This window comes from Cetorhinus maximus, unplaced genomic scaffold, assembly GCF_964194155.1.
Source record: "Cetorhinus maximus unplaced genomic scaffold, sCetMax3.hap1.1 HAP1_SCAFFOLD_2365, whole genome shotgun sequence".
Lineage (NCBI taxonomy): Eukaryota > Metazoa > Chordata > Chondrichthyes > Lamniformes > Cetorhinidae > Cetorhinus > Cetorhinus maximus.
In genome coordinates, this window is record NW_027598304.1 from 1 (window position 1) to 26,770 (window position 26,770).

Genomic DNA, 26,770 nt, shown 5'->3' on the forward strand with positions numbered 1-26,770 from the left:
ACAGGCTCGAGAGAGAGAGGGGCTGAATGGCCTCCTGTTCCTCTGTAACACGCTCGAGAGAGAGAGAGGGGCTGAATGGCCTCCTCCTGTTCCTGTTTAACAGGCTCGAGAGGGGCTGAATGGCCTCCTCTTGTTCCTGTGTGAAAGGTGATGTGCAAACCTGGAGCGTGAACCTCAAAGCTTTCCCCCTTCTTTCTCTCCGGACTGCCGCAGGAAACCGGAGAAGGGATTCAGTACCTGATCGAGAGAGGCTTCGTGGCTGACACACCCATCGGCGTCGCACGCTTCATCCTTGAGCGCAAGGGCCTCAGTCGCCAGATGATCGGGGAGTTCCTGGGTAACCGACAGAAACAGTTCAACCGGGACGTGCTGGAGTGAGTAATGTTATCGTAGCTTCACCCAGGGCCAGAGACAGGCAGAGAGAGAGAGACAGAGAGAGACAGAGACAGAGAGAGAGAGAGAGAGAGAGAGAGAGACAGAGAGAGACAGAGAGAGAGAGAGAGAGAGAGAGAGACAGAGAGAGAGAGAGACAGAGAGAGAGAGAGAGACAGAGAGAGACAGAGACAGAGACAGAGAGAGAGAGAGAGACAGAGACAGAGACAGAGAGAGAGAGAGACAGCGAGAGAGAGAGAGAGAGACAGAGAGAGAGAGAGACAGAGAGAGAGAGACAGAGAGACAGAGAGAGAGACGGAGAGAGAGAGACGGAGAGCGAGACAGAGAGAGAGACAGAGACAGAGAGAGAGAGAGACAGGGAGAGTGAGAGAGAGAGAGACAGAGACAGGGAGACAGAGACAGAGAGAGAGAGAGGGAGACAGAGAGAGAGAGAGAGAGAAAGAGAGGGAGACAGAGAGAGAGAGACAAGGAGAGAGAGAGGGAGACAGAGAGAGAGGGTGGAGAGGTTGAGGGAGGGAATTCCAGAGCTCAGGGCCCCCCAGGGAGCTGAAGGCCCGGCCGCCAATGGCGGAGCGATGGGAATCGGGGGATGGTCAAGAGGCCGGAATTGGAAGAGCGCAGAGATCTCTGAGGGTTGTAGGAGGTTACAGAGATAGGGAGGGTTGTAGGGACTGGAGGAGGTTACAGAGATAGGGAGGGTTGTAGGGGCTGGAGGAGGTTACAGAGATAGGGAGGGTTGTAGGGGCTGGAGGAGGTTACAGAGATAGGGAGGAAATGCAGAGATTTGAGAACAAAGATGAGAAGTTTAAAATAGAGGCATGTCAGACTGGGAGCCAGTGTAGGTTAGTAATCACGGTGGGCACGGTGGGCATAGTGGGGGGTGTGTGGCAATGTGTGTACAGGAGATAATGGCTCTGGGATGAGGGCACTGGGGCACATATATTGCTTTGAAGTGTGAACAGTGTGTTTGAGTATCCTTGGGCATGGGTGTTGCTGGCCGGGCCCAGCATTTATTGCCCATCCCTAATTGTCCCCTTGAGAAGGTGGGGGGTGAGCTGCCTTCTTGAGCCGCTGCAGTCCCCGTGTGGTGTAGGTACACCCACGGTGCTGTTAGGGAGGGAGTTCCAGGATTTTGACCCGGCGACAGTGAAGGAACGGCCGATATATTTCCAAGCCGGGATGGTGAGTGTGGCTCGGAGGGGAACTTCCAGGTGGTGGTGTTCCCCATGTGTCTGCTGCCCTTGTCCTTCTAGGTGGTAGAGGTGGTGGGTTTGGGCGGCGCTGTCGAAGGAGCCTTGGCGAGTTGCTGCAGTGCATCTTGTAGATGGTACACACACTGCTGCCCCTGTGCGTCGGGGGTGGAGGGAGTGAATGTTTGTGGATGGGGTGCCGATCAAGCGGGGGCTGCTTTGTCCTGGACGGTGTCGAGCTTCTTGAGTGTTGTGGGAGCTGCACTCACCCAGGCAAGTGGGGAGTATCCCATCACACTCCTGACTTGTGCCTTGTAAATGGTGGACAGGCTTTGGGGGAGTCAGGAGGTGAGTTACTCTCCGCAGGATTCCCAGCCTCTGACCTGCTCCTGTAGCCACAGTATTTATGGGGCTGGGGTCCAGTCCAGTTTCTGGTCGATGGTAACCCCCAGGATGTCGGGGGATACGGGGCCTAGAGTCAAACAGGAACATGCACCCCTCTGACCGTGAGGGACGCCCTCTCTGCCCGCCTAATTCCTGTTCCCTGCCCTCAGCTGCGTTGTGGATGAGATGGATTTTGGAGGGATGGAGCTGGATGAGGCATTGCGGAAGTTCCAGGCGCACATCCGTGTGCAAGGAGAGGCCCAGAAAGTCGAGCGGCTGATTGAATCTTTCAGGTAGGCCCCTGATTCGGGGGGTGGGGGGGTTGGCGGCGTTGGGTGAAGCGGGGGAGGGGGGCTGTTCCGTTGATGTGTGTGTGTATGTGTGAGAGCGAGGCCCTCCCTCACCCCCTGTCTCCCCCTAACGGTCACTCCCTCCCTCCTCTGGCCTGCAGAGCGTCGGCCTCACTGACCCCTCTCACCCCCGGAGCCTCGCCGGCGATGGGCCTGTGCTTAAGAACACCGGGCCATTAAAAAATTAGGAGCAGGGGGAGGCCATTCGGCCCCTCGAACCTGCTTCCCCCCATTCGATAAGATCGTGGCTGAGCTGATTGTTCCTCAAATCCATCTTTCCTGTCCGTCCCCCACTCCCATAACCCTCGACTCCCTCGTCGATCAGAAATCTGTCTCACTCGGCCTTGAATATATTCAGTGACCCGTCCCCCGCCGCTCTCTTGTTGGGGGGGGAGAGAATTCAACAGACTGACCACCCTCTGAGGGAAGAAATTCCTCCTCATCTCCGTCTTCAATGGGAGACCCCTCATTCTGAAACTGTGCCCCCTCCCCTCATTCTAGATTCCCCTCCCACGAGGTGGGGAAACATCCTCTCAGCATCCACCCTGTCAAACCCCCTCCCCTCAGAATCTGATATGTTTCAATAAGATCACCTCTCATTCTTCTAAACTCCAATGGGTAGAGGCCCAACCTGCTCAACCTTTCCTCATCAGACAAACCCCCTTCGTCCCAGGAATCGGCCGAGTGAACCTTCTCTGAACGGCTTCCAATGCGACTCTGTCCCTCCTGAAGTAAGGGGACCAGAACTGTCCACAGTGCCCCAGGAGCGGCCTCACCAACGCCCTGTCCAGTTGTAGCAAGACTTCCCGACTCTTATACTCCATCCCCCCCCCTCGCAATAAAGGACAACTTTCCACTTGCCTTCCCGATCGCTCGCTGCATCTGTGTACTAACTCTTTTCGTGATTCGTGTACCAGGACACCCAGATCCCTCCGCACCTCAGCGTTCCTGCACTCTCTCTCTCCGGCCTGGGCGAGGAATGTACCTGGGAGCGTCTGGCCCTGGCGAAGGCTTTTGAAAGTTACTAACCATGCCCTCCCTCTCTCTCTCTCTCTCTCTCACTCTCACCCCACCCCCTGCCAGCCAACGTTACTGCATCTGCAACCCAGCCCTGGTTCGGCAGTTCCACAACCCGGACACCATCTTCATCCTGGCTTTCGCCATCATCCTGCTCAACACCGACATGTACAGCCCCAACGTGAAGCCTGAGCGCAAAATGAAGCTGGACGACTTCATCAAGAACCTACGGGGTGAGTCCCAGCCGCGCGGCGCTGCCTCGTCCCCCAGCTCAACGTGTTTGCTTTCGAACATAGGCCCGACCCGGCCCTTCGCCTCCGACCATCTCGAACCCCCTCTTGCCCCCCGGAACAGAAACTCCCTCCGGTTCAATACCAAGGAAGGCCGGAGCCACTGTTGCCGACCACCACCCCCGGCTCCAAACTCCAATTCCCCGGCGACCGACTCCGCCCGTCTTACTGGCAACGGCCTGAGGTTGAGCCGATCGCTTCACGGCCCCGATGCCCCCCATCGGACCCCACCGAGCTCAGCTCCTGACCTGCTGGTGGCGGAGGGCGGGGGGGTTGGTGAATGATAAAGGCGCCGGGCGGGTTCGGAGCATCAGAGCTCGGGAGCTGGGGGGTGGGGGGTGCAGGAGATGGCCACTCGGCCCCTCGGTCCTGCTGCTCCACCGTTCAATATGGCCGCGGCTGATCTTCTGGTTCCTCCCCTCGCCCCCCCATCCGTCGCCTCCCCTCGGTGTCACTCTTCGCCTCCAATGGACTTGACCACTGAGCTCCCTCTGGGCTCGGGAATTCCAAAGATTCCCGACCCTGGGACGTGAAGGAATTTCTCCTCCTCTCAGTCCAAAATGGCCGCCCCCATATCCAGAGGCTGTGACCCCCCTCCCCGTGTTCTAGACTCTCCAGCCGGGGGCGGGGTGGTGGATGGGGAGTTGGGGGCGATTGTGGGGGCGGGCAACAGCCTCTCAGCATCGACCCTGTCCAACCCCTTCAGAATTTGACGTTTCAGTGCGATCGCCTCTCGCTCGTCTGAACTCCAGAGACTATCGGCCCGTTCCACCCAACCTCTCCTCACGGGGACACTCCCACTCCCCGGGAATCGGTCTGGTGAATATTCACTGCACTCCCTCTGGGGCAAGTAGATCCTTTCTTAAGTAAGGAGACCAAAAACTGTCCACAGGGCCCCAGGAGCGGCCTCACCAACGCCCTGTCCAGTTGTAGCAAGACTTCCCGACTCTTATACTCCATCCCCCCGCCTCGCAATAAAGGACAACTTTCCATTTACCTTCCTAGTCACTTGCTGCATCTGTGTACCAACTCCTTGTGATTCACGTGCCCAGACACCCAGATCCCTCGGATTTCCAGTCATTCCCGGTCACTAACCTTCCCAAAAGTGTTGCGCATTCCCCCTTCTGCCCACTTGAGAGAGTGTAATGTCACAGTGCGACAGGGGAATTCAGGAGAAACTCCCCTCACCCGGGGAGCGGGGAGAACGTGGGACTCGCTCCCACAGGGAGTGGTCGAGGTGAACAGTGTCGATGTGTTTAAGTGGGGGGTGGGAAACACCTCAGAGAGAAAGGAGGTGGGGATAGTGGGAGATGAAATAGGGAGTGGGAGGAGGCTGGTGTGGGGGGCAGAAGGAACAGCACAGAGCAGAGGGGCCGAATGGCCTGGTTCGATGTGGCAGGCGCATTGTAATCCTGGATAGCCTGCCTGATTCTGACATCTCCGCGCTCTCCATCTCGCCCAGGAGTGGATAACGGAGAGGACATCCCGCGGGATATGCTGGTGGGAATCTACCATCGGATCCAGAAGCGGGAGCTCAGGACCAACGATGACCACGTCTCGCAGGTTCAGGCCGTGGAGAGGCTGATCGTGGGCAAGAAACCGGTAAAGTCCCCATCAAACACTCCCAGGACAGGTACAGCACGGGGTTAGATACAGAGTAAAGCTCCCTCTACACCATCCGCATCAAACACTCCCAGGACAGGTACAGCACGGGGTTAGATACAGAGTAAAGATCCCTCTACACTGTCCCCATCAAACACTCCCAGGACAGGTACAGCACGGGGTTAGATACAGAGTAAAGCTCCCTCTACACCGTCCCCATCAAACACTCCCAGGACAGGTACAGCACGGGGTTAGATACAGAGTAAAGATCCCTCTACACTGTCCCCATCAAACACTCCCAGGACAGGTACAGCACGGGGTTAGATACAGAGTAAAGCTCCCTCTACACCGTCCCCATCAAACACTCCTAGGACAGGTACAGCACGGGGTTAGATACAGAGAAAAGCTCCCTATACATCGTCCCCATCAAACACTCCCAGGACAGGTACAGCAAGGGGTTAGATACAGAGTAAAGCTCCCTCTACACCGTCCCCATCAAACACTCCCAGGACAGGTACAGCACGGGGTTAGATACAGAGTAAAGCTCCCTCTACACCGTCCCCATCAAATACTCCCAGGACAGGTACAGCACGGGGTTAGATACAGAGTAAAGCTCCCTCTACACCGTCCCCATCAAACACTCCCAGGACAGGTACAGCACGTGGTTAGATACAGAGTAAAGCTCCCTCTACACCGTCCCCATCAAACACTCCCAGGACAGGTACAGCACGGGGTTAGATACAGAGTAAAGCTCCCTCTACACTGACCCCGTCAAACACTCCCAGGACAGGTATAGCACAGGGTTAGATAGAGTTTTTGAGGATGGTTCTGTCGCTCTTCAGGTTCTGTCGCTGCCACACCGCCGGCTGGTTTGCTGCTGTCGCCTGTACGAGGTTCCGGATCCTAATCGACCACAGAAACAGGGTGTCCATCAGCGTGAGGTCTTTCTCTTCAACGATCTGCTTGTGGTAAGATACAGTCCCACTTTCGGACTCGCCCTCTCTCCTGAGCTCTCGCTCTCTCTCTTTTGGTCTCTTTCTCTTCCTCCCGTTTCCCAGAGTGGCATTATCCCTTCCTCTCACGTCCCTGAGGGAGCACCGCACTGTCGGAGGGTCAGTGCTGAGGGAGCGCCGCACTGTCGGAGGGTCAGTGCTGAGGGAGCACCGCGCTGTCGGAGGGTCAGTGCTGAGGGAGCCCCGCACTGTCGGAGGGTCAGTGCTGAGGGAGCCCCGCACTGTCGGAGGGTCAGTGCTGAGGGAGCGCTGCACTGTCTGAGGGTCAGTGCTGAGGGAGTGCCGCGCTGTCGGAGGGTCAGTGCTGAGGGAGCGCTGCACTGTCGGAGGGTCAGTGCTGAGGGAGCGCTGCACTGTCGGAGGGTCAGTGCTGAGGGAGCGCCGCACTGTCGGACGAGGCATCAATCTGAGGCTCTCAGGTGGGCATGAGAGGCCCTAGGATGACTAACAGAAGAGGAGTAGTGGGGAGGACGTTCCCCGTGGGCACTGGGCCCATTGTTGACCCTCAGACAATTCCAAAATGAGGTGTATGAATACAGAGACTGCGTGCCCTGCGCAAACAGTTGATGTTTAACGCCTGTTGAAGGTGTATCCTTCCTCCCCTGCGTTTAGGACCGTCTCCGTTATTCCTTCGCCTCCCCGTTCGAGCTTTTCTGAAATATCGACGTGGTTCGTGTCACCGAATGTTTCGCGGACTGACACGCGAGAGACCCTGCTGTGTCTCCCGTTCCATCTCCTCCCATCTCGTCCTTAGTTCCCTCCGTCACTCGCTGGCGTCCGATCAAGCCTTTTTCTCCCCCACACCCACCCCCCCGTCCGTTGCCTCGTCCCCTCCCACAGCGATGCTTGTGGGATCTTGCTGTGCGTGCAGCCAGTCTCCCTCATCCCCCCCTCCGTAAGGTAGCATCCCTCTGTCCGTCTGTCCATTGGGGCTTTGTGTGAACCCATGGCTTTCCTTCCCTTCCTTGCGCCTTCTGCCACCCTCCATCTGTTTCTCACGCTCCCTCTCCATCTCTCTGCTGTTCACTCTCTCCATCTCTCGCTCCCTCTTTCTCTCGCTCCCTCTCTCTCTCGCTCCCTCTCTGTCTCTCGCTCCCCCTCTCTCTCTGTTATGATAGAGCCGATGGTAAATGCTGAGCTGTTCGAATCCCTGAGGGAAACTTGAAACAACTGTCATAACCCATTTTTGCGTTTTGTATGGTTCGAGATGCTGGCTTTGAATTCAGTAATAATAAGACCACCGAGTCTCAAGAGGTTTTTATAAAACTAAATTAAACATTTATTAATTAAACGATTGTAAGCACATACATATGTCTACAAATTATTACAATAATAACTTCTTTAAAAAAATCTCCTAATTAACCTGACTCCCAGTTAACTCATAGATTTAAACAGACCCCTGGCAAAGCACACTCTGGACAGCCACATTCAAAATGAGTTTCTTTCAGTTCTGGGTCCATGCAGACAGCAGCTTGAGGCTTACAGGCTGGAGGCTTTAGATCTTAGAATCCCTCCTCTTTTACCAACAGCCTTCTCTCCCTTTATACATATTTTCCTCTTTGATTACAAATTCTCGTCGTACCACTAGGCTTTTTGAACTTTACCTCTTCTCACAATATAACCCTTTCATGGCACCAATTTTATCAGTAAACTGTGGAAAAAGTGAACACATTGTTTGGCTCCTTCGGGCGAGGAGTAATATTTCACCCATTCGTTTGAACGGTTTATTTAAAAATACAAATTTCACCCTTTACACTTCACCTTGTAACTTCCTTATGTTTACCTAATTACTATTTCAAACTGTCTGTACATCAAAGCCTCTAGACCAACTGGCTTTAATCCAATTAAGACACACACACACACACACACACACACACACACAAACATCGGCACAGACGCCACTCGAACTCTATTTAAAATAATTCCCAATAACATTATAGACATTATTATATCTTCTTGACACACGCGCTCTCAGTCTCTCGCTTCCTCTCTCCCGCTCTCTCTGCCTCTCCCACTTTCCCTTTCTCTCTCAGTCTCCCCGAGTATCTCTTTCTCATTCACTTTTGCCCACTCTTGCTTCTTCTCCCTTACTCTAAGTTTTCCACTTCTACTCTTGACCATTGCTATTTTTTCTTTCTCTCTCTGTCCGGTTCTGTCTATCTCTTTTTCTCACTCTTCCACACTCTCTCAATTGTATTTTTATCACTATTTCAATCTGTCTCTCTCTCCCCCTTTTTCTGTTTCTCTCTCTCTCTCTGCCTCTGTCTCTCTCTCTCCCTCAGTCTCTCTCTCCCTCAGTCTCTCTCTCTCTCCCTCTCTCAGTCTCTCTCTCTGTCTCTCTCTCTGTCTCTCTCCCTCAGTTTCTCTCCATCTTGCATTCTCTCTCTCTGTCTCTCTTTCTCTCTGTCTCTCTCTCTCTCTGTCTCTCTCTTTCTGTCTCTCTCTTTCTGACTCTTTCTGCATCACACTCTCTATTACCCTTTCTCTATTGTCATCTCTTTCTCTCTCCCTTTCTCTCCGCCTCTTTCTCTCTTTCCCCATTTCTTTCTCTCTCTGCCTCTCTTTCTCCCTCCACCCTCTCTCTTCCTCTCTTACTCCCTCTCTCCCTCCGCCTCTTTCTCTCTCCACCTCTTTTTCTCTTTCTCTCTCTCCTCCTTTCTCTCTGTCTCAGTGTCTCTTCCTCTCTGTCTCTCCTCTCTCTCTCCCTCTCTCCCTCCTATGTTCCTCTTCTCTCCATCTGTCACCCTGACTTCTGTACTCCTCTTCTTCCAGGTCACTAAGGTCTTTCAGAAGAAGAAGATCTCAGTGACATACAGTTTCCGTCAGTCGTTTGCACTGCACGAGATGAAGGTTAACCTATTCCAAAACGCCTGTAAGTATTTCACAGAATCAGTTGGGTAAATGCTGGCTTGGCTCGATATGGCGCCACACAGACTCCGTCCTCCGCCTTCCGACGCGAATCCTAGCGTGGTTAACATCAGCGCGGGAGGAGAGGGCCATTCGGCCCCTCCAGCCCGTGCGCTTGTGACTCTCCGCCCAGCCGGCCGCTGTGAGGTCACTCTTGACCCCGGTCGTGCCTGGGCCACTGCCAATCCTCGTCGCTGCGCGGCGGACACTTGTGCGTGTGTGTGTGTGTGTGTGGGGGAGAGGTGGGTGGGTGTGTGTGGGGACCTGGCCCTCAGATGCGATGACGGCCTCCATGGCCAACGAGCTGGATCGCGTTTTTTTTTCTCTCTCTCTCTCTCTCACTCCGGGCCAGTGGGAAGCGAATCCATTCGCTCACCCGAGCTGCAGATCCTTCGCCCCAGGCCCTCGAAGAAAGTGTTGCCAGTGGTGGTGGGGGGGTGGGGGGGTGTGGTGGGGGGAGGGATGTACCAGCTTTACTGTTAAGGCCGCCAACTCGGGTGACGCTTCCCCGGGAGACTTTCCCCCACCCGCGTCGTCGCCCCTCCCCCCCACCGCCCCCAAAACCAACCCTCGCCACCCCCTCCCCCCCACCCCCACCCCACAAGCCCCGAACAGGCCGCCGAGATCGATTGACCTTCGACCCTGGGCCAGCAAGGGCCTATCCGTTTCCATAGTAACCTGGGCGCCCCTCCTACCCCCTGGTGCCCACAGCTGTGCCAAATACCCCATCGCAAGGGTCGTGGGGGAGTGGAGGGTAGTGGTGGAGGGGGGTGGGGGGGGGAGGAGGGTGGGGAATGTTTCTGAGTCGTGTCCAGATGACTGGGCTGACCGTAGGATCATGGGAGTAGGCCGCTCGGCCCTTCCAGCCTGCCCCATGGCGCCCTCCCCCCCACCATTCAGAGAGATCGTGGCTGCTCCAGTTGTGAGCCACTCGCTCTGCTCAGACTGGAAGCGGAGTCCGTGTGTGTTTTTAAGGCAGAGCTGGATAGATTCTCGGTTAAGCAAGGAGGGGGGGGGGGTGAATGGTTATCGGTGGGGGGGAGGGCGGGAATGTGGGGTCGAGGTCACGACCCAGGTCAGCCAGGGCGGCGTCGACTGGTGGAGCAGGCTCGAGGGGCCGAGTGTTTCCTGCCCCTGACCCTCCCTCTCCCACCCCCGTAACCCTTGACCTCCCCCCCTCCCCCACCCTCCCTCGTCGATCAGAAATCAGCCTTGAGTATATTCAACGAGGCAGCCCCCTCTGCTCTCTGGTGGAGGGGGGGATGGGGAGGGGGGGTGGGTAGAGAATTCCACAGGCTGACCACCCTCGGAGAGAAGAAATTCCCCCCTCATCTCCCTCGTTCCCGAGGCTATCTCGTTTTTACTGACTTACGAGATGTGGACAAACCCCCTCGTTGCCCCTTGAGAAGGTGGCGGTGTTGAGCTGACTCTTTGAACCACTGCAGTCCCTGTCCTTTCTTAACAAAAGGATGTATTCATGCTGGCTAGGCCATTTCAGAGTCAACCACTCGGGTCTGGAACAAGACAGCAGGTTTCCTTTGCTCTCGGGGATCAGAAATGGGGTTTTCACAGTCGTCGACAACATGGTCATCATTAGACTTCTAATTCCAAATTTTTTTAAATTGACCGTGGTGGGATTCGAACCCAATCTCCCGGAGCGTTATCCCGGGTTTCCTGGAGTACTAGTCCAGTGACAATAACACTTCACCACTGCCTCCCCTGTCAGGGAGGGAGTTCCTGGATTTGGACCCGGCGACGGTGAAGGAATGGCCGATATGTTTCCAAGTCGGGATGGTGTGTGTGGGGCTCGGAGGGGAACTTGCAGGTGGTGGTGTTCCCCGTGTGTCTGCTGCCCTCGTCCTTCTAGGCGGTAGAGGTGGTGGGTTTGGAAGGTGCTGTCAGAGGACCCATGACGGGCTTGATGGGGGTGATAGTGGCAATGTTTGGTGGGGGGTGGGGTGGGGGTGAGTGGGAATGTCTGTTGGGGGGGGGCGAGAGTGGCCATGATTGTTGGGGGCGAGAGTGGCCATGTTTGTTGGGGGTGAGAGTGACCATGTATGTTGGGGGCGAGAGTGGCCACGTTTGTTGGGGCGAGAGTGACTATGTTTGTTGGGGGTGAGAGTACCATGTCAGTTGGGGGCGAGAGTGGTCATGTTTGTTGGGGGTGAGAGTGACCATGTTTGTTGGGGGTGAGAGTGACCATGTTTGTTGGGGGTGAGAGTGACCATGTTTGTTGGGGGTGAGAGTGACCATGTTTGTTGCGGGTGAGAGTGACCATGTTTGTTGCGGGTGAGCATGGTCATGTTTGTTGCGGGTGAGAATGACCGTGTTTGTTGCGGGTGAGAGTGGCCATGTCAGTTGCGGGTGAGCATGGTCATGTTTGTTGGGGGTGAGAGTGGCCATGTTTGTTGGGGGCGAGAGTGGCCATGTCAGTTGCGGGTGAGAGTGGCCATGTTTGTTGCGGGTGAGCATGGTCATGTTTGTTGGGGGCGAGAGTGGCCATGTTTGTTGGGGGCGAGAGTGACCATGTTTGTTGGGGGCGAGAGTGACCATGTTTGTTGGGGGCGAGAGTGACCATGTTTGTTGGGAGCAAGAGTGACCATATTTGTTGGGGGTGAGAGTGGATATGTTTGTTGGGGGCGAGAGTGGTCATGTTTGTTGGGGGCGAGAGTGGCCATGTTTGTTGGGGGCGAGAGTGGTCATGTTTGTTGGGGGCGAGAGTGGTCATGTTTGTTGGGGGCGAGAGTGGTCATGTTTGTTGCGGGCGAGAGTGGTCATATTTGTTGGGGGCAAGAGTGGTCATGTTTGTTGGGGGTCGAGAGTGGCCGCGTCTGTTGGGGGCAACGGTCAAATTTGCCTCCACGAGAACCTGACCCCGGCCGCGACCCAGCCTGGGCCCCGCTTCCCCGCACAGGCATTCCTGCCAACAACCCCCAAAACCCTTTTTCGACCCCACAGGCCACTCGATGCCAACCTCTCACTACCTCTCTCACTGTTTCTTTCTCTTAACCCCAAGATTACCCCCACGGCATCAAGCTGGCCTCGTCCATACCCAGCGCAGAAAAGAAGATCCTCATCATCTTCAATGCCCCCAGCGTGCAGGACCGGACCAGGTTTGCCAGCGACCTGCGAGAGTCCGTCGCCGAGGTCCAGGAGATGGAGAAATACCGGGTGGAATGTAAGTATTGAGAAGGCGGATATGTGTGTCTCTGCAAGCGGCGTCTCTCCCGAAATGTTTGTGGGTGTGGGGGGATGGCGGCAAGAACACACAAGTTTGTCAAAAGCCGTTGGCAGCCATGTTTACCTGGGGTGAGTGGTGATCATGTTTGTTGGGGAGCGAGGGTGGCCATGTTTGTGGGGGGGCGATGGTGGCCATGTTTGTGGGCAGTGCGAGGATGGCCATGTTTGTTGGGGGTGAGGGTGGCCATGTTTGTTTGGGGCGAGGGTGGCCATGTTTGTGGGCAGTGTGAGGATGGCCATGTTTGTTGGGGGCGAGGGCGCCCATGTTTGTGGGCTGAGTGAGGATGGCCATGTTTGTTGGGGGCGAGGGTGGCCATGTTTGTGAGCTGTGTGAGAATGGCCATGTTTGTTGGGGGCAAGGACAGCCATGTTTGTGGGCTGTGTGAGGATGGCCACGTTAGTTGGGGGCAAGGACGGCCAGGTTTGTGTGCTGTGTGAGGATGGCCATGTTAGTTGGGGGCAAAGACGGCCATGTTTGTGGGCAGTGCGAGGACGGCCCTGTTTCTGAGGGGGCAAGGGCGGCCATGTTTGTTGGGGGCGAGGGTGGCCATGTTTGTGGCCTGTGCAATGATGGCCATGCTTGTTGAGATGGGGGGGAGGAGGGGAAGGTGGCCATGTTTGTTGGAGAACAAGGGGGGGCCATGTTTGTTGGGGGCGAGGGTGGCCATGTTTGTGGCCTGTGCAAGGATGGCCATGCTTGTTGAGATGGGGGGGAGGAGGGGAAGGCGGCCATGTTTGTTGGAGAACAAGGGGGGCCATGTTTGATGGGGGCGAGGGCGGCCATGTTGATGGGGGCAAGGATGCGGGAGGAGCGCTAACCCCCACATCGTTTGAAGTGACGCGTTCCCGACGGAACGTCCTCGCTCTAGGCCACAGCGTTGGGTTCAAACCCCAATCGATTAAGGAGAGACAAAGAGGAGGGGCGGAGCTCCAGGGATGGGATCAGCGAGAGGAGCCGGGAGTCGGGGTGACCCGGGGACCAGCAGCAGGGCCCACTCTGCGGCCTGGGACGATGGAGGGGTCAATGTCTGACCTGACGGACACGAGATGCGTTTCGGGAAGTGTCCTGACTTCAATTACTGAGCAGAACCATTACACCAGAGTTACTGACTGGAATCTAATCAAGGGGTTCGGGGGGTTTATATATAGAATAACAGATACCCAGGAATGAGTTACAGACTGGAATCTAATCGAGGGGTTCGGGGGTTAAATATATAGAATAACAGATACCCGGGGGGTGAGTTACTGACTGGAATCTAGTCGATGCATTCAGGGTGGTTCATATATAGAATAACCGATACCCGGGAGTGAGTTGCAGACTGGAATCTAATCAAGGGGTTCGGGGTGGTTTATATATAGAATAACTCCCGGGTATCTATTATTCTATATATTTAACCCCCGAACTCCTCGATTAGATTCCAGTCGGGAGTGAGTTACAGACTGTACTCTAACCATGGGGTTCGGGGTGGTTTATAGATGGAATAACATATACCCGAGAGTGAGTGACAGACTGGAATCTAATCGAGGTGTTCGGGGAATTTACATACAGAATAATAGATACCCGGGAGTAAGTTACAGGCTATGAATCTAATCAAGGGGTTCAGGGGGCGGGGGTTATAAAAAGAATAACAGATACCCGGGAGTGAGTTACAGACTGGAAACTAATCCAGGGGTTCGGGGGGTTTATATATAAAATATCAGGTACCCGGGGGTGAGTTACAGACTGGAATCTAATCGAGGGGTTTGGGGTTTTATATATAGAGTAACAGATACCCGGGAGTGAGTTACAGACTGGAATCTAATCGAGGGGTTCGGGGTGGTTTATATATAGAATAACAGATACATGGGGGAGAGTTACAGACTGGAATCAAATCGAGGTGTTGTGGGTGTTTATATATAGAATAACAGATACCTGGGAGTGAGTTGCAGACTGGAATGTAATCGAGGGGGTCGGTGGGGGTTTATATATAGAATAACGGATAACCGGGAGTGAGTTACAGCCTGGAATCTAATTAAGAGGTTCGGTGTGGTTTAAATATAGAATAATGGATACACGAGGGAGAGTTACAGACTGGAATCAAATCGAGGTGTTCTGGGTGTTTATATATAGAATAACAGATACCTGGGAGTGAGTTGCAGACTGGAATCTAATCGAGGGGTTTGGTGTGGTTTATATATAGAATAACAGATACCCGGGGGTGAGTTACAGACTGGAATCTAATCGAGGGGTTCGGGGGTTTATATGTAGAATAACAGATACCCGGGAGTGAGTTACAGACTGGAATCTAATCGAGGGGTTCAGGGGGGTAGTTTATATATAGAATAACAGATACCCAGGAGTGAGTTACAGACTGGAATCTAATCGAGGGGTTCGGGGGGTTTATATATAGAATAACAGATACCCGGGAGTGAGTTACAGACTGGAATCTAATCGAGGGGTTCGGGGGTTTTATATATCGAATAGCAGATACCCGGCAGTGAGTTACAGACAGGAATCTAATCGAGGGGTTCGGTGGGGGTTATTAAAAGAATAACAGATACTCGGGAGTGAGTTACAGACTGGAATCTAATCGAGGGGTTCGGGGTGGTTTATATATAGAATGACAGATACCCGGGTCTGTGTTACAGACTGGAATCTAATGGAGGGGTTCGGAGTGGTTTATATATAGAATAACAGATACCCGGGTGTGAGTTACAGACTGGAACCTAATCGAGGGGTTCGGAGTGGTTTATATATAGAATAACAGATACGCGGGAGTGGGTTACAGACTGGAATCTAATCGAGGGGTTCAGAGGGGTTTATATATTGAATAACAGATACCCGGTAGTGAGTTACAGACTGGAATCTAATCGTGGGGTTCGGGGTGGGTTTATATATAAAATAACAGATTCCCAGTAGTGAGTTACAGACTGGAATCTAATCGAGGTGTTCGGGGCTTAAATATATAGAATAGCAGATACCCGGGGGTGAGTTAGTGACTGGAATCTAATCGATGAATTCAGGGTGGTTCATATATGGAATTACAGATATTCAGGTGTAAGTTACAGGCTGGAATCTAATTGAGGCTTTTGGGTGGGTTCATATGTAGAATAAAAGATACCCTGCACGGAGTAACAGCCTGGAATCTAATCAAGGGGTTCGGTGTGGTTTATATATAAAATAACAGATACCCAGCAGTGCGATACAGGCTGGAATAAAATCGAGGGTTTTTGGGGGCTTATATATAGAATAACAGATACCCGGGAGTGAGATACAGACTGGAATAAAATCAAGGGTTTTTGGGGGCTTTTTTATAGAATAACAGATACCCAGGAGTGAGTTGCAGACTGGAATCTAATCAAGGGGTTTGGAGTGGTTTATATATAGAATAACCGATACCTGGGTGTGAGTTACAGACTGGAATCTAATCGAGGGGTTCGGTGTGGTTTATATATAGAATAACAGATACCCGGGAGTGAGTTACAAACTGGAATTTAATCGAGGGGTTCGGGGTGGTTTATAGATAGAATAACAGATACCTGGGAGTGAGTTACAGACTGGAATCTAATCGAGGTGTTCGGGGAGTTTATATACAGAATAATAGATACCCGGGAGTGAGTTACAGGCTGTGAATCTAATCGAGGGGTTCGGTGGGGTTTATATATCGAATAACAGATACCCGGGAGTGAGTTACAGACTGGAATCTAATCGAGGGGTTCGGGGGGTTTATATATAGAATAACAGATACCCGGGAGTGAGTTACAGACTGGAATCTAATCGAGGGGTTCAGGGGGTTTATATATAGAATAACAGATACCCGGGAGTGAGTTACAGACTGGAATCTAATCGAGGGGTTCGGGGGGGGTTTATATATAGAATAACAGATACCCGGGAGTGAGATACAGACTGGAATCTAATCGAGGGGTTCGGGGGGTTTATATATAGAATAACAGGTATCCAGGGGTGAGTTACAGACTGGTATCTAATCGAGGGGTTCGGTGGGGTTTACATATAGAATAACAGATACCTGGTAGTGAGTTACAGACTGGAATCTAATCGAGGAGTTCGGGGGTTAATTATATAGAATAACAGATACCCGGGGGTGAGTTACTGACTGGAATCTAAGCGATGCATTCAGGGTGGTTCATATATAGAATAACAGATATTCAGGTGTAAGTTACAGGCTGGAATCTAATTGAGGGTTTTGGGTGGATTCATATGTAGAATAAAAGATACCCTGGACGGAGTAACAGCCTGGAATCTAATCAAGAGGTTCGGTGTGGTTTATATATAGAATAACAGATACCCGGGAGTGAGTCACAGACTGGAATAAAATCGAGGGTTTTTGGGGGCTTATATATAGAATAACAGATACCCGGGAGTGAGTTACAGACTGGAATCTAATCAAGGGGTTCGGGGTGATTTATATATAGTATAACAGATACCCAGGAGTGAGTTACAGGCTGGAATCTAATCGAGGTGTTGGGGGAGATTTATATATAGAATAACAGATACTCGAGAGTAAATTACAAACTGGAATCTAATCGAGGGGTTTTGGGCGTTTATATATAGAATAACAGATATACTGGAGTGAGTTACAGACTGGAATCTAATCAAGGGGTTCGGGGTGATTTATATATAGAATAACAGATACCCGGAAGTGAGTTGCAGATGGGAATCAAATCGAAGGGTTCGGGGGTTTTATATATAGTATCACAGATACCCGGGAGTGAGTTACAGACTGGCATCTAATCGAGGGATTCAGGGGGTTTATAAATAAAATAACAGATACCCGGGAGTGAGTTACAGACTGGAATCTAACCGAGGGGTTTGGGGTTTTATATATAAAATAACAGATACCCGGGAGTGAGTTCCAGCCTCGAATGTAATCGAGGGGTTCGGTGGGGGTTTACGTATAGAATAACGGATACCCGGGAGTGAGTTACAGCCTGGAATCTAATCGAGGGGTTCGGGGTGGGTTTATATATAGAATAACAGATACCCGGGAGTGAGTTACAGACTGGAATCTAATCGAGGTTGTTCGGGGTGGGTTTATATATAGAATAACAGATACCCGGGAGTGAATTACAGACTGGAATCTAATCGAGTGGTTCGGGAGTTGTTTATGTATAGAATAACGGATACCCGGGAGTGAGTTGCAGATTGGAATCAAATCGAGGGGTTCGGGGAGTTTATATATAGAATAACAGATATCCCGGAGTGAGTTGCAGACTGGAATCTAATCGAGGGGTTCGGGGGGTTTATATATAGAATAACGGATATTCAGTAGTGAGTTACAGACTGGAATCTAATCGAGTGGCTCGTTGTGGTTTATATATAGAATAACAGGTCCCCGGGAGTGAGTTACAGACTGGAATCTAATCGAGGGGTTCGGGGTGGTTTATATATAGAATAACAGATACCCCGGAGTGAGATACAGACTGGAATCTAATCGAGCAGTTTGGGGGGTTATATATAGAATAACAGATACCCGGGGGGGTGAGTTACTGACTGGAATCTAATCTATGGATTCAGGGTGGTTCATGTATAGAATAACAGATATTCAGGTGTAAGTTACAGGCTGAAATCTAATTGAGGGTTTTGGGTGGGTTCATATGTAGAATAACACATACCCGGGAGTGAGTTACAGACTGGAATCTAATCAAGGGTTTCAGGGGGTTTATATAAAAAATAACAGATACCCGGGAGTGAGTTACAGACTGGAATCTAACCGAGGGGTTTGGGGTTTTATATATAGAATAACAGATACCTGGGGAAGAGTTACAGACTGGAATCATATCGAGGGGTTGTTGGGGTTTATATATAGAATAACAGAACCTGGGAGCGAGTTGCTGACTGGAATCTAATCGAGGCGTTCGGGGAGGTTTATATATAGAATAACAGATACTCAGGAGTGAGTTCTAGATTGGAATCTAATCGAGGGGTTCTTTGTGGTTTATATATAGAATAACAGATACCCGGGAGTGAGTTACAGACTGGAATCTAATCGAGGGGTTCGGGGTGGTTTATATATAGAATAACAGATACCCGGGAGTGAGCTACAGACTGGAATCTAATCGAGGGGTTCGGGGGTTTATATGTAGAATAACAGATACCCGGAAGTGAGTTACAGACTGGAATCTAATCGAGGGGTTCAGGGGGGTAGTTTATATATAGAATAACAGATACCCAGGAGTGAGTTACAGACTGGAATCTAATCGAGGGGTTCGGGGGGTTTATATATAGAATAACAGATACCCGGGAGTGAGTTACAGACTGGAATCTAATCGAGGGGTTCGGGGTGGTTTTTATACAGAATAATAGATACCCGGGAGTGAGTTCCAGGCTGTGAATCTAATCGAGGGGTTCGGGGGGGGTTTATATATAGAATAACAGACACCCGGGAGTGAGTTACAGACTGGAATCTAATCCAGGGGTTCGGGGGATTTATATGTAGAATAACAGGTACCCGGGCATGAGTTACAGACTGGAATCTAATCGAGGGGTTCGGGGGTTTTATATATCGAATAGCAGATACCCGGCAGTGAGTTACAGACAGGAATCTAATCGAGGGGTTCGGTGGGGGTTATTAAAAGAATAACAGATACTCGGGAGTGAGTTACAGACTGGAATCTAATCGAGGGGTTCGGGGTGGTTTATATATAGAATGACAGATACCCGGGTCTGTGTTACAGACTGGAATCTAATGGAGGGGTTCGGAGTGGTTTATATATAGAATAACAGATACCCGGGAGTGAGTCACAGACTGGAATCTAATCGAGGGGTTCGGGGTGGCTTTATATATAGAATAAAAGATTACCCGGGTGTGAGTTACAGACTGGAACCGAATCGAGGGGTTCGGAGTGGTTTATATATAGAATAACAGATACGCGGGAGTGGGTTACAGACTGGAATCTAATCGAGGGGTTCAGAGGGGTTTATATATTGAATAACAGATACCCGGTAGTGAGTTACAGACTGGAATCTAATCGTGGGGTTCGGGGTGGGTTTATATATAAAATAACAGATTCCCAGTAGTGAGTTACAGACTGGAATCTACTCGAGGTGTTCGGGGCTTAAATATATAGAATAGCAGATACCCGGGGGTGAGTTAGTGACTGGAATCTAATCGATGAATTCAGGGTGGTTCATATATGGAATTACAGATATTCAGGTGTAAGTTACAGGCTGGAATCTAATTGAGGCTTTTGGGTGGGTTCATATGTAGAATAAAAGATACCCTGCACGGAGTAACAGCCTGGAATCTAATCAAGGGGTTCGGTGTGGTTTATATATAAAATAACAGATACCCAGCAGTGCGATACAGGCTGGAATAAAATCGAGGGTTTTTGGGGGCTTATATATAGAATAACAGATACCCGGGAGTGAGATACAGACTGGAATAAAATCAAGGGTTTTTGGGGGCTTTTTTATAGAATAACAGATACCCAGGAGTGAGTTGCAGACTGGAATCTAATCAAGGGGTTTGGCGTGGTTTATATATAGAATAACCGATACCTGGGTGTGAGTTACAGACTGGAATCTAATCGAGGGGTTCGGTGTGGTTTATATATAGAATAACAGATACCCGGGAGTGAGTTACAAACTGGAATTTAATCGAGGGGTTCGGGGTGGTTTATAGATAGAATAACAGATACCTGGGAGTGAGTTACAGACTGGAATCTAATCGAGGTGTTCGGGGAGTTTATATACAGAATAATAGATACCCGGGAGTGAGTTACAGGCTGTGAATCTAATCGAGGGGTTCGGTGGGGTTTATATATCGAATAACAGATACCCGGGTGTGAGTTACAGACTGGAATCTAATCGAGGGGTTCGGGAGGTTTATATATAGACTAACAGATACCCGGGAGTGAGTTACAGACTGGAATCTAATCGAGGGGTTCAGGGGGTTTATATATAGAATAACAGATACCCGGGAGTGAGTTACAGACTGGAATCTAATCGAGGGGTTCGGGGGGGGGTTATATATAGAATAACAGATACCCGGGAGTGAGATACAGACTGGAATCTAATCGAGGGGTTCGGGGGGTTTATATATAGAATAACAGACACCCGGGAGTGAGTTACAGACTGGAATCTAATCGAGGGGTTCGGGGTGGTTTATATATAGAATAACAGATACCCGGGAGTGAGTTACAGACTGGAATCTAATCGAGGGGTTCGGGGGGTTTATATATAGAATAACTGATACCCGGGAGTGAGTTACAGACTGGAATCTAATCGAGGGGTTCGGGTGGTTTATGTATAGAATAACAGATACCCGGGAGTGAGTTACAGACTGGAATCTAATCGAGGGGTTTTGGGCGTTTATATATAGAATAACAGATATACTGGAGTGAGTTACAGACTGGAATCTAATCAAGGGGTTCGGGGTGATTTATATATAGAATAACAGATACCCGGAAGTGAGTTGCAGATGGGAATCAAATCGAAGGGTTCGGGGATTTTATATATAGAATAACAGATACCTGGAGTGAGTTACAGACTGGAATCTAATCGAGGATTTCAGGGGGTTTAGAAAGAATAACAGATACCCGGGAGTGAGTTACAGACTGGAATCAAAACGAGGGGTTCGGGGGTTTTATATATAGTATCACAGATACCCGGGAGTGAGTTACAGACTGGCATCTAATCGAGGGATTCAGGGGGTTTATAAATAAAATAACAGATACCCGGGAGTGAGTTACAGACTGGAATCTAACCGAGGGGTTTGGGGTTTTATATGTAAAATAACAGATACGTGGGAGTGAGTTCCAGTCTGGAATGTAATCGAGGGGTTCGGTGGGGGTTTACGTATAGAATAACGGATACCCGGGAGTGAGTTACAGCCTGGAATCTAATCAAGGGGTTTGGTGTCCTTTATATATAGAATAACAGATACCTGGGGAAGAGTTACAGACTGGAATCATATCGAGGGGTTGTTGGGGTTTATATATAGAATAACAGAACCTGGGAGCGAGTTGCTGACTGGAATCTAATCGAGGCATTCGGGGAGGTTTATATATAGAATAACAGATACTCAGGAGTGAGTTCTAGATTGGAATCTAATCGAGGGGTTCTTTGTGGTTTATATATAGAATATCAGATACCCGGGAGTGAGTTACACACTGGAATCTAATCGAGGGGGTCGGGGTGGTTTATATATAGCATAACAGATACTCGGGAGTGAGTTACAGACCGGCATCTAATCGAGGGGTTCGGGGTGGTTTATGTATAGAATAACAGATACCCGGGAGTGAGTTACAGACCGGAATCTCATCGAGGGGTTCCGGGTGGTTCATAGATAGAATTACAGATACCTGGGAGTGAGTTACAGACTGGAATCTAATCGATGTGTTCGGGGAGTTTATATACAGAATAATAGATATCCGGGAGTGAGGTACAGGCTGTGAATCTAATCGAGGGGTTCGGTGGGGTTTATATATCGAATAACAGATACCTGGGAGTGAGTTACAGGCTGAAATCTAATCCAGGGGTTTGGGGGGGGTTTATATATAGAATAACAGGTACCCGGGGATGAGTTACAGACTGGTATCTAATCGAGGGGTTCAGGGGGGTTTATATATAGAATAACAGATACCCAGGAGTGAGTTACAGACTGGAATCTAATCGAGGTGTTTGGGGTGGGGGGTTATATATTGAATAACAGATACCCGGTAGTGAGTTACAGACTGGAATAAAATCGAGGGTTTTTGGGGGCTTATATATAGAATAACAGATACCCGGGAGTGAGTTGCAGACTGGAATCTAATCAAGGGGTTCGGGGTGGGTTTATATATAGAATAACAGATACCCGGGAGTGAGTTACAGACTGGAATCTAATCGAGGTTGTTCGGGGTGGGTTTATATATAGAATAACAGATACCCGGGAGTGAATTACAGACTGGAATCTAGTCGAGTGGTTCGGGAGTTGTTTATGTATAGAATAACGGATACCCGGTAGTGAGTTACAGACTGGAATAAAATCGAGGGTTTTTGGGGGCTTATATATAGAATAACAGATACCCGGGAGTGAGTTGCAGACTGGAATCTAATCAAGGGGTTCGGGGTGGTTTACATATAGAATAACAGATACCCGGGAGTGTGTTACAGACTGGAATCTAATCGAGGTGTTCAGGGAGATTTATATACAGAATAACAGATACTCGAGAGTAAGTTGTAGACTGGAATCTAACCGAGGGGTTTGGGGTTTTATATATAGATTAACAGATACCCAGGAGTGAGTTCCAGTCTGGAATCTAATCGAGGGGTTCGGGGGTTTATATATAGAATAACAGATACCCGGGAGTGAGTTGCAGATTGGAATCTAATCGAGGGGTTCGGGGGTTTATATATAGAATAACAGATACCCGGGAGTGAGTTACAGACTGGAATCTAATCGAGGGGTTGGGGGGTTTATATATAGAATAACAGATACCCGGGAGTGAGTTACAGACTGGAATCTAATCGAGGGATTGGGGGAGGTTTATATATAGATTAACAGATACCCGGGAGTGAGGTACAGACTGGAATCTAATCGAGGGGTTCGGGGGTTTATATGTAGAATAACAGATACCCGGGAGTGAGTTACAGACTGGAATCTAATCGAGGGATTGGGGGAGGTTTATATATAGAATAACAGATACCCGGGAGTGAGTTACAGACTGGAATCTAATCGAGGGGTTCGGGGGGTTTATATATAGAATAACAGATAACCGGGAGTGAGGTACAGACTGGAATCTAATTGAGGGGTTGGGGGGTTTATATATAGAATAACAGATACCCGGGAGTGAGTTACAGACTGGAATCTAATCGAGGGGTTCGGGGGGGTTTATATATAGAATAACAGACACCCAGGAGTGAGTTACAGACTGGAATCTAATCGAGGGGTTCGGGGGGGTTTATATACAGAATAACAGATACCCGGGAGTGAGTTACAGACTGGAATCTAATCGAGGGGTTTGGGGTGGTTTATATATAGAATAACAGATACCCGGGAGTGAGTTACAGACTGGAATCTAATCGAGGGGTTCGGGGGGGTTTATATACAGAATAACAGATACCCGGGAGTGAGTTACAGACTGGAATCTAATCGAGGGGTTCGGGGGGGGTGGTTTATATATAGAATAACAGATACCCGGGAGTGAGTAACAGACTGGAATCTAATCGAGGGGTTCGGGGTTGTTTATATATAGAATAACAGATACCCGGGAGTGAGTTACAGACTGGAATCTAATCGAGGGTTTCGGGGTGGTTTATATATAGAATAACAGATACCCGGGAGTGAGTTACAGACTGGAATCTAATCGAGGGGTTCGGGGGGGTTTATATATAGAATAACAGATACCCGGGAGTGAGTTACAGACTGGAATCTAATCGAGGGGTTCGGGGTCGTTTATATATAGAATAACAGATACCCGGGAGTGAGTTACAGACTGGAATCTAATCGAGGGGTTTGGGGGGGGGTGGTTTATATATAGAATAACAGATACCCGGGAGTGAGTAACAGACTGGAATCTAATCGAGGGGTTCGGGGTTGTTTATATATAGAATAACAGATACCCGGGAGTGAGTTACAGACTGGAATCTAATCGAGGGGTTCGGTGTGGTTTATATATAGAATAACAGATACCCGGGAGTGAGTTACAGACTGGAATCTAATCGAGGGGTTCGGGGGGGTTTATATATAGAATAACAGATACCCGGGAGTGAGTTACAGACTGGAATCTAATCGAGGGGTTCGGGGTGGTTTATATATAGAATAACAGATACCCGGGAGTGAGTTACAGACTGGAATCTAATCGAGGTGTTCGGGGGGTTTATATATAGAATAACAGATACCCGGGAGTGAGTTACAGACTGGAATCTAATCGAGGGGTTCGGGGGGGGTTTATATATAGATTAACAGATACCCGGGAGTGAGTTACAGACTGGAATCTAATCGAGGGGTTCGGGGTGGTTTATATATAGAATAACAGATACCCGGGAGTGAGTTACAGACTGGAATCTAATCGAGGGGTTCGGGGGGGTTTATATATAGAATAACAGATACCCGGGAGTGAGTTACAGACTGGAATCTAATCGAGGGGTTCGGGGTCGTTTATATATAGAATAACAGATACCCGGGAGTGAGTTACAGACTGGAATCTAATCGAGGGGTTCGGGGGGGGTGGTTTATATATAGAATAACAGATACCCGGGAGTGAGTAACAGACTGGAATCTAATCGAGGGGTTCGGGGTTGTTTATATATAGAATAACAGATACCCGGGAGTGAGTTACAGACTGGAATCTAATCGAGGGGTTCGGGGTGGTTTATATATAGAATAACAGATACCCGGGAGTGAGTTACTGACTGGAATCTAATCGAGGGGTTCGGGGGGGTTTATATATAGAATAACAGATACCCGGGAGTGAGTTACAGACTGGAACCTAATCGAGGGGTTCGGGGTGGTTTATATATAGAATAACAGATACCCGGGAGTGAGTTACAGACTGGAATCTAATCGAGGTGTTCGGGGGGTTTATATATAGAATAACAGATACCCGGGAGTGAGTTACAGACTGGAATCTAATCGAGGGGTTCGGGGGGGGTTTATATATAGAATAACATATACCCGGGAGTGAGTTACAGACTGGAATCTAATCGAGGGGTTCGGGGGGGGTTTATATATAGAATAACAGATACCCGGGAGTGAGTTACAGACTGAATCTAATCGAGGGGTTCGGGGGGTGTTTATATATAGAATAACAGATACCCGGGAGTGAGTTACAGACTGGAATCTAATCGAGGGGTTCGGGGGGGGTTTATATATAGAATAACAGATACCCGGAACGAGGTAGTGACTGGAATCTAATCGAGGGGTTGGGTCGATGTACCGTACGTGCAGACTGACTCTCTAACCGTGAGCTCCCCTTTCCCCTCCCCCTCCCCCCGGCCCTCAGCTGAGCTGGAGAAGCAGAAAGGGGTGATCCGGACCACCATGCTGCAAAGCGCCAGCCTGAAGAAGGACACGGTGAACGGCACGCTGACCAGCCTGGACGACACCTACGCCGTAGGCGAGGGGCTGAAGCGCAGCGCCCTCAGCAGCTCCCTGCGTGACCTCTCCGACGCAGGTAACCTGATGGCGGCGGGGGAGGGCGGGGGCAGGTTTGCTGGGAGTGGGGGAGGGGAGGGGAGGGGGCGGGTTTTGGTGGGAATGGGAGAGGGGAGCGGGCGGGACGCAGCAGGGCGAGCTGGGCAATTCCGGGTGCATTGACTAACCTGCTGGGCACCTGCAGTCGGTGGGCACGGCTCTGCTACTTATTGCTGCCCTGTTTGTACCCCCTGGTTAACCCTCTCTTCTCCAGGCTGCTAATCCTCCTGCGTTCTGTTCCTTGCTGTCTCTGTTTCTTGCATCTCTCCGCCCGGGGTCAACCTGTCCGTCCGGTTGCCGGGGAGTGTGATAGGTTCTTCCTTATTGCTTCCTCTGTCCCCATCCAGCACTCCCAGGACAGGTACAGTACGGGGTTAGATACAGAGTAAAGCTCCCTCTACACTGTCCCCATCAAACACTCCCAGGACAGGTACAGCACGGGGTTAGATACAGAGTAAAGCTCCCTCTACACCGTCCCCATCCAGCACTCCCAGGACAGGTACAGCACGGGGTTAGATACAGAGTAAAGCTCCCTCTACACCGTCCCCGTCAAACACTCCCAGGACAGGTACAGCACAGGGTTAGATACAGAGTAAAGCTCCCTCTACACCGTCCCCGTCAAACACTCCCAGGACAGGTACAGCACAGGGTTAGATACAGAGTAAAGCTCCCTCTACACCGTCCCCGTCAAACACTCCCAGGACAGGTACAGCACGGGGTTAGATACAGAGTAAAGCTCCCTCTACACCGTCCCCGTCAAACACTCCCAGGACAGGTACAGCACGGGGTTAGATACAGAGTAAAGCTCCCTCTACACCGTCCCCGTCAAACACTCCCAGGACAGGTACAGCACGGGGTTAGATACAGAGTAAAGCTCCCTCTACACCGTCCCCATCAAACACTCCCAGGACAGGTACAGCACGGGGTTAGATACAGAGTAAAGCTCCCTCTACACCGTCCCCATCAAACACTCCCAGGAGAGGCACAGCACGGGGTTAGATACAGAGTAAAGCTCCCTCTACACCGTCCCCATCAAACACTCCCAGGACAGGTACAGCACGGGGTTAGATACAGAGTAAAGCTCCCTCTACACCGTCCCCATCAAACACTCCCAGGACAGATACAGCACGGGGTTAGATACAGAGTAAAGCTCCCTCTACACCATCCCCATCAAACACTCCCAGGACAGGTACAGCACGGGGTTAGATCCAGAGTAAAGTCCAGTTGTTAATTGCACTGTCCTGTGTGAATATGATTTACAAACCA

General features: G+C 50.5%; 1 protein-coding gene across 1 annotated transcript in view; it reads left to right on the plus strand.

Annotated features, from left to right (window-relative positions):
* Positions 1–213: 213 nt before the first annotated feature.
* Positions 214–26,770, plus strand: part of LOC144677253 (IQ motif and SEC7 domain-containing protein 2-like) — a gene marked incomplete at its 5' end in the record, with an annotated part of 33,419 nt that continues 6,862 nt past the window's right edge. Inside the window, 8 exons of the mRNA XM_078537436.1 lie at positions 214–374; positions 2,138–2,260; positions 3,401–3,567; positions 5,087–5,226; positions 6,069–6,194; positions 9,012–9,111; positions 12,163–12,324; positions 25,314–25,484. Coding sequence (XP_078393562.1) covers positions 214–374; positions 2,138–2,260; positions 3,401–3,567; positions 5,087–5,226; positions 6,069–6,194; positions 9,012–9,111; positions 12,163–12,324; positions 25,314–25,484 — 1,150 coding nt within the window. The remainder of the gene's footprint in view (positions 375–2,137; positions 2,261–3,400; positions 3,568–5,086; positions 5,227–6,068; positions 6,195–9,011; positions 9,112–12,162; positions 12,325–25,313; positions 25,485–26,770) is intronic.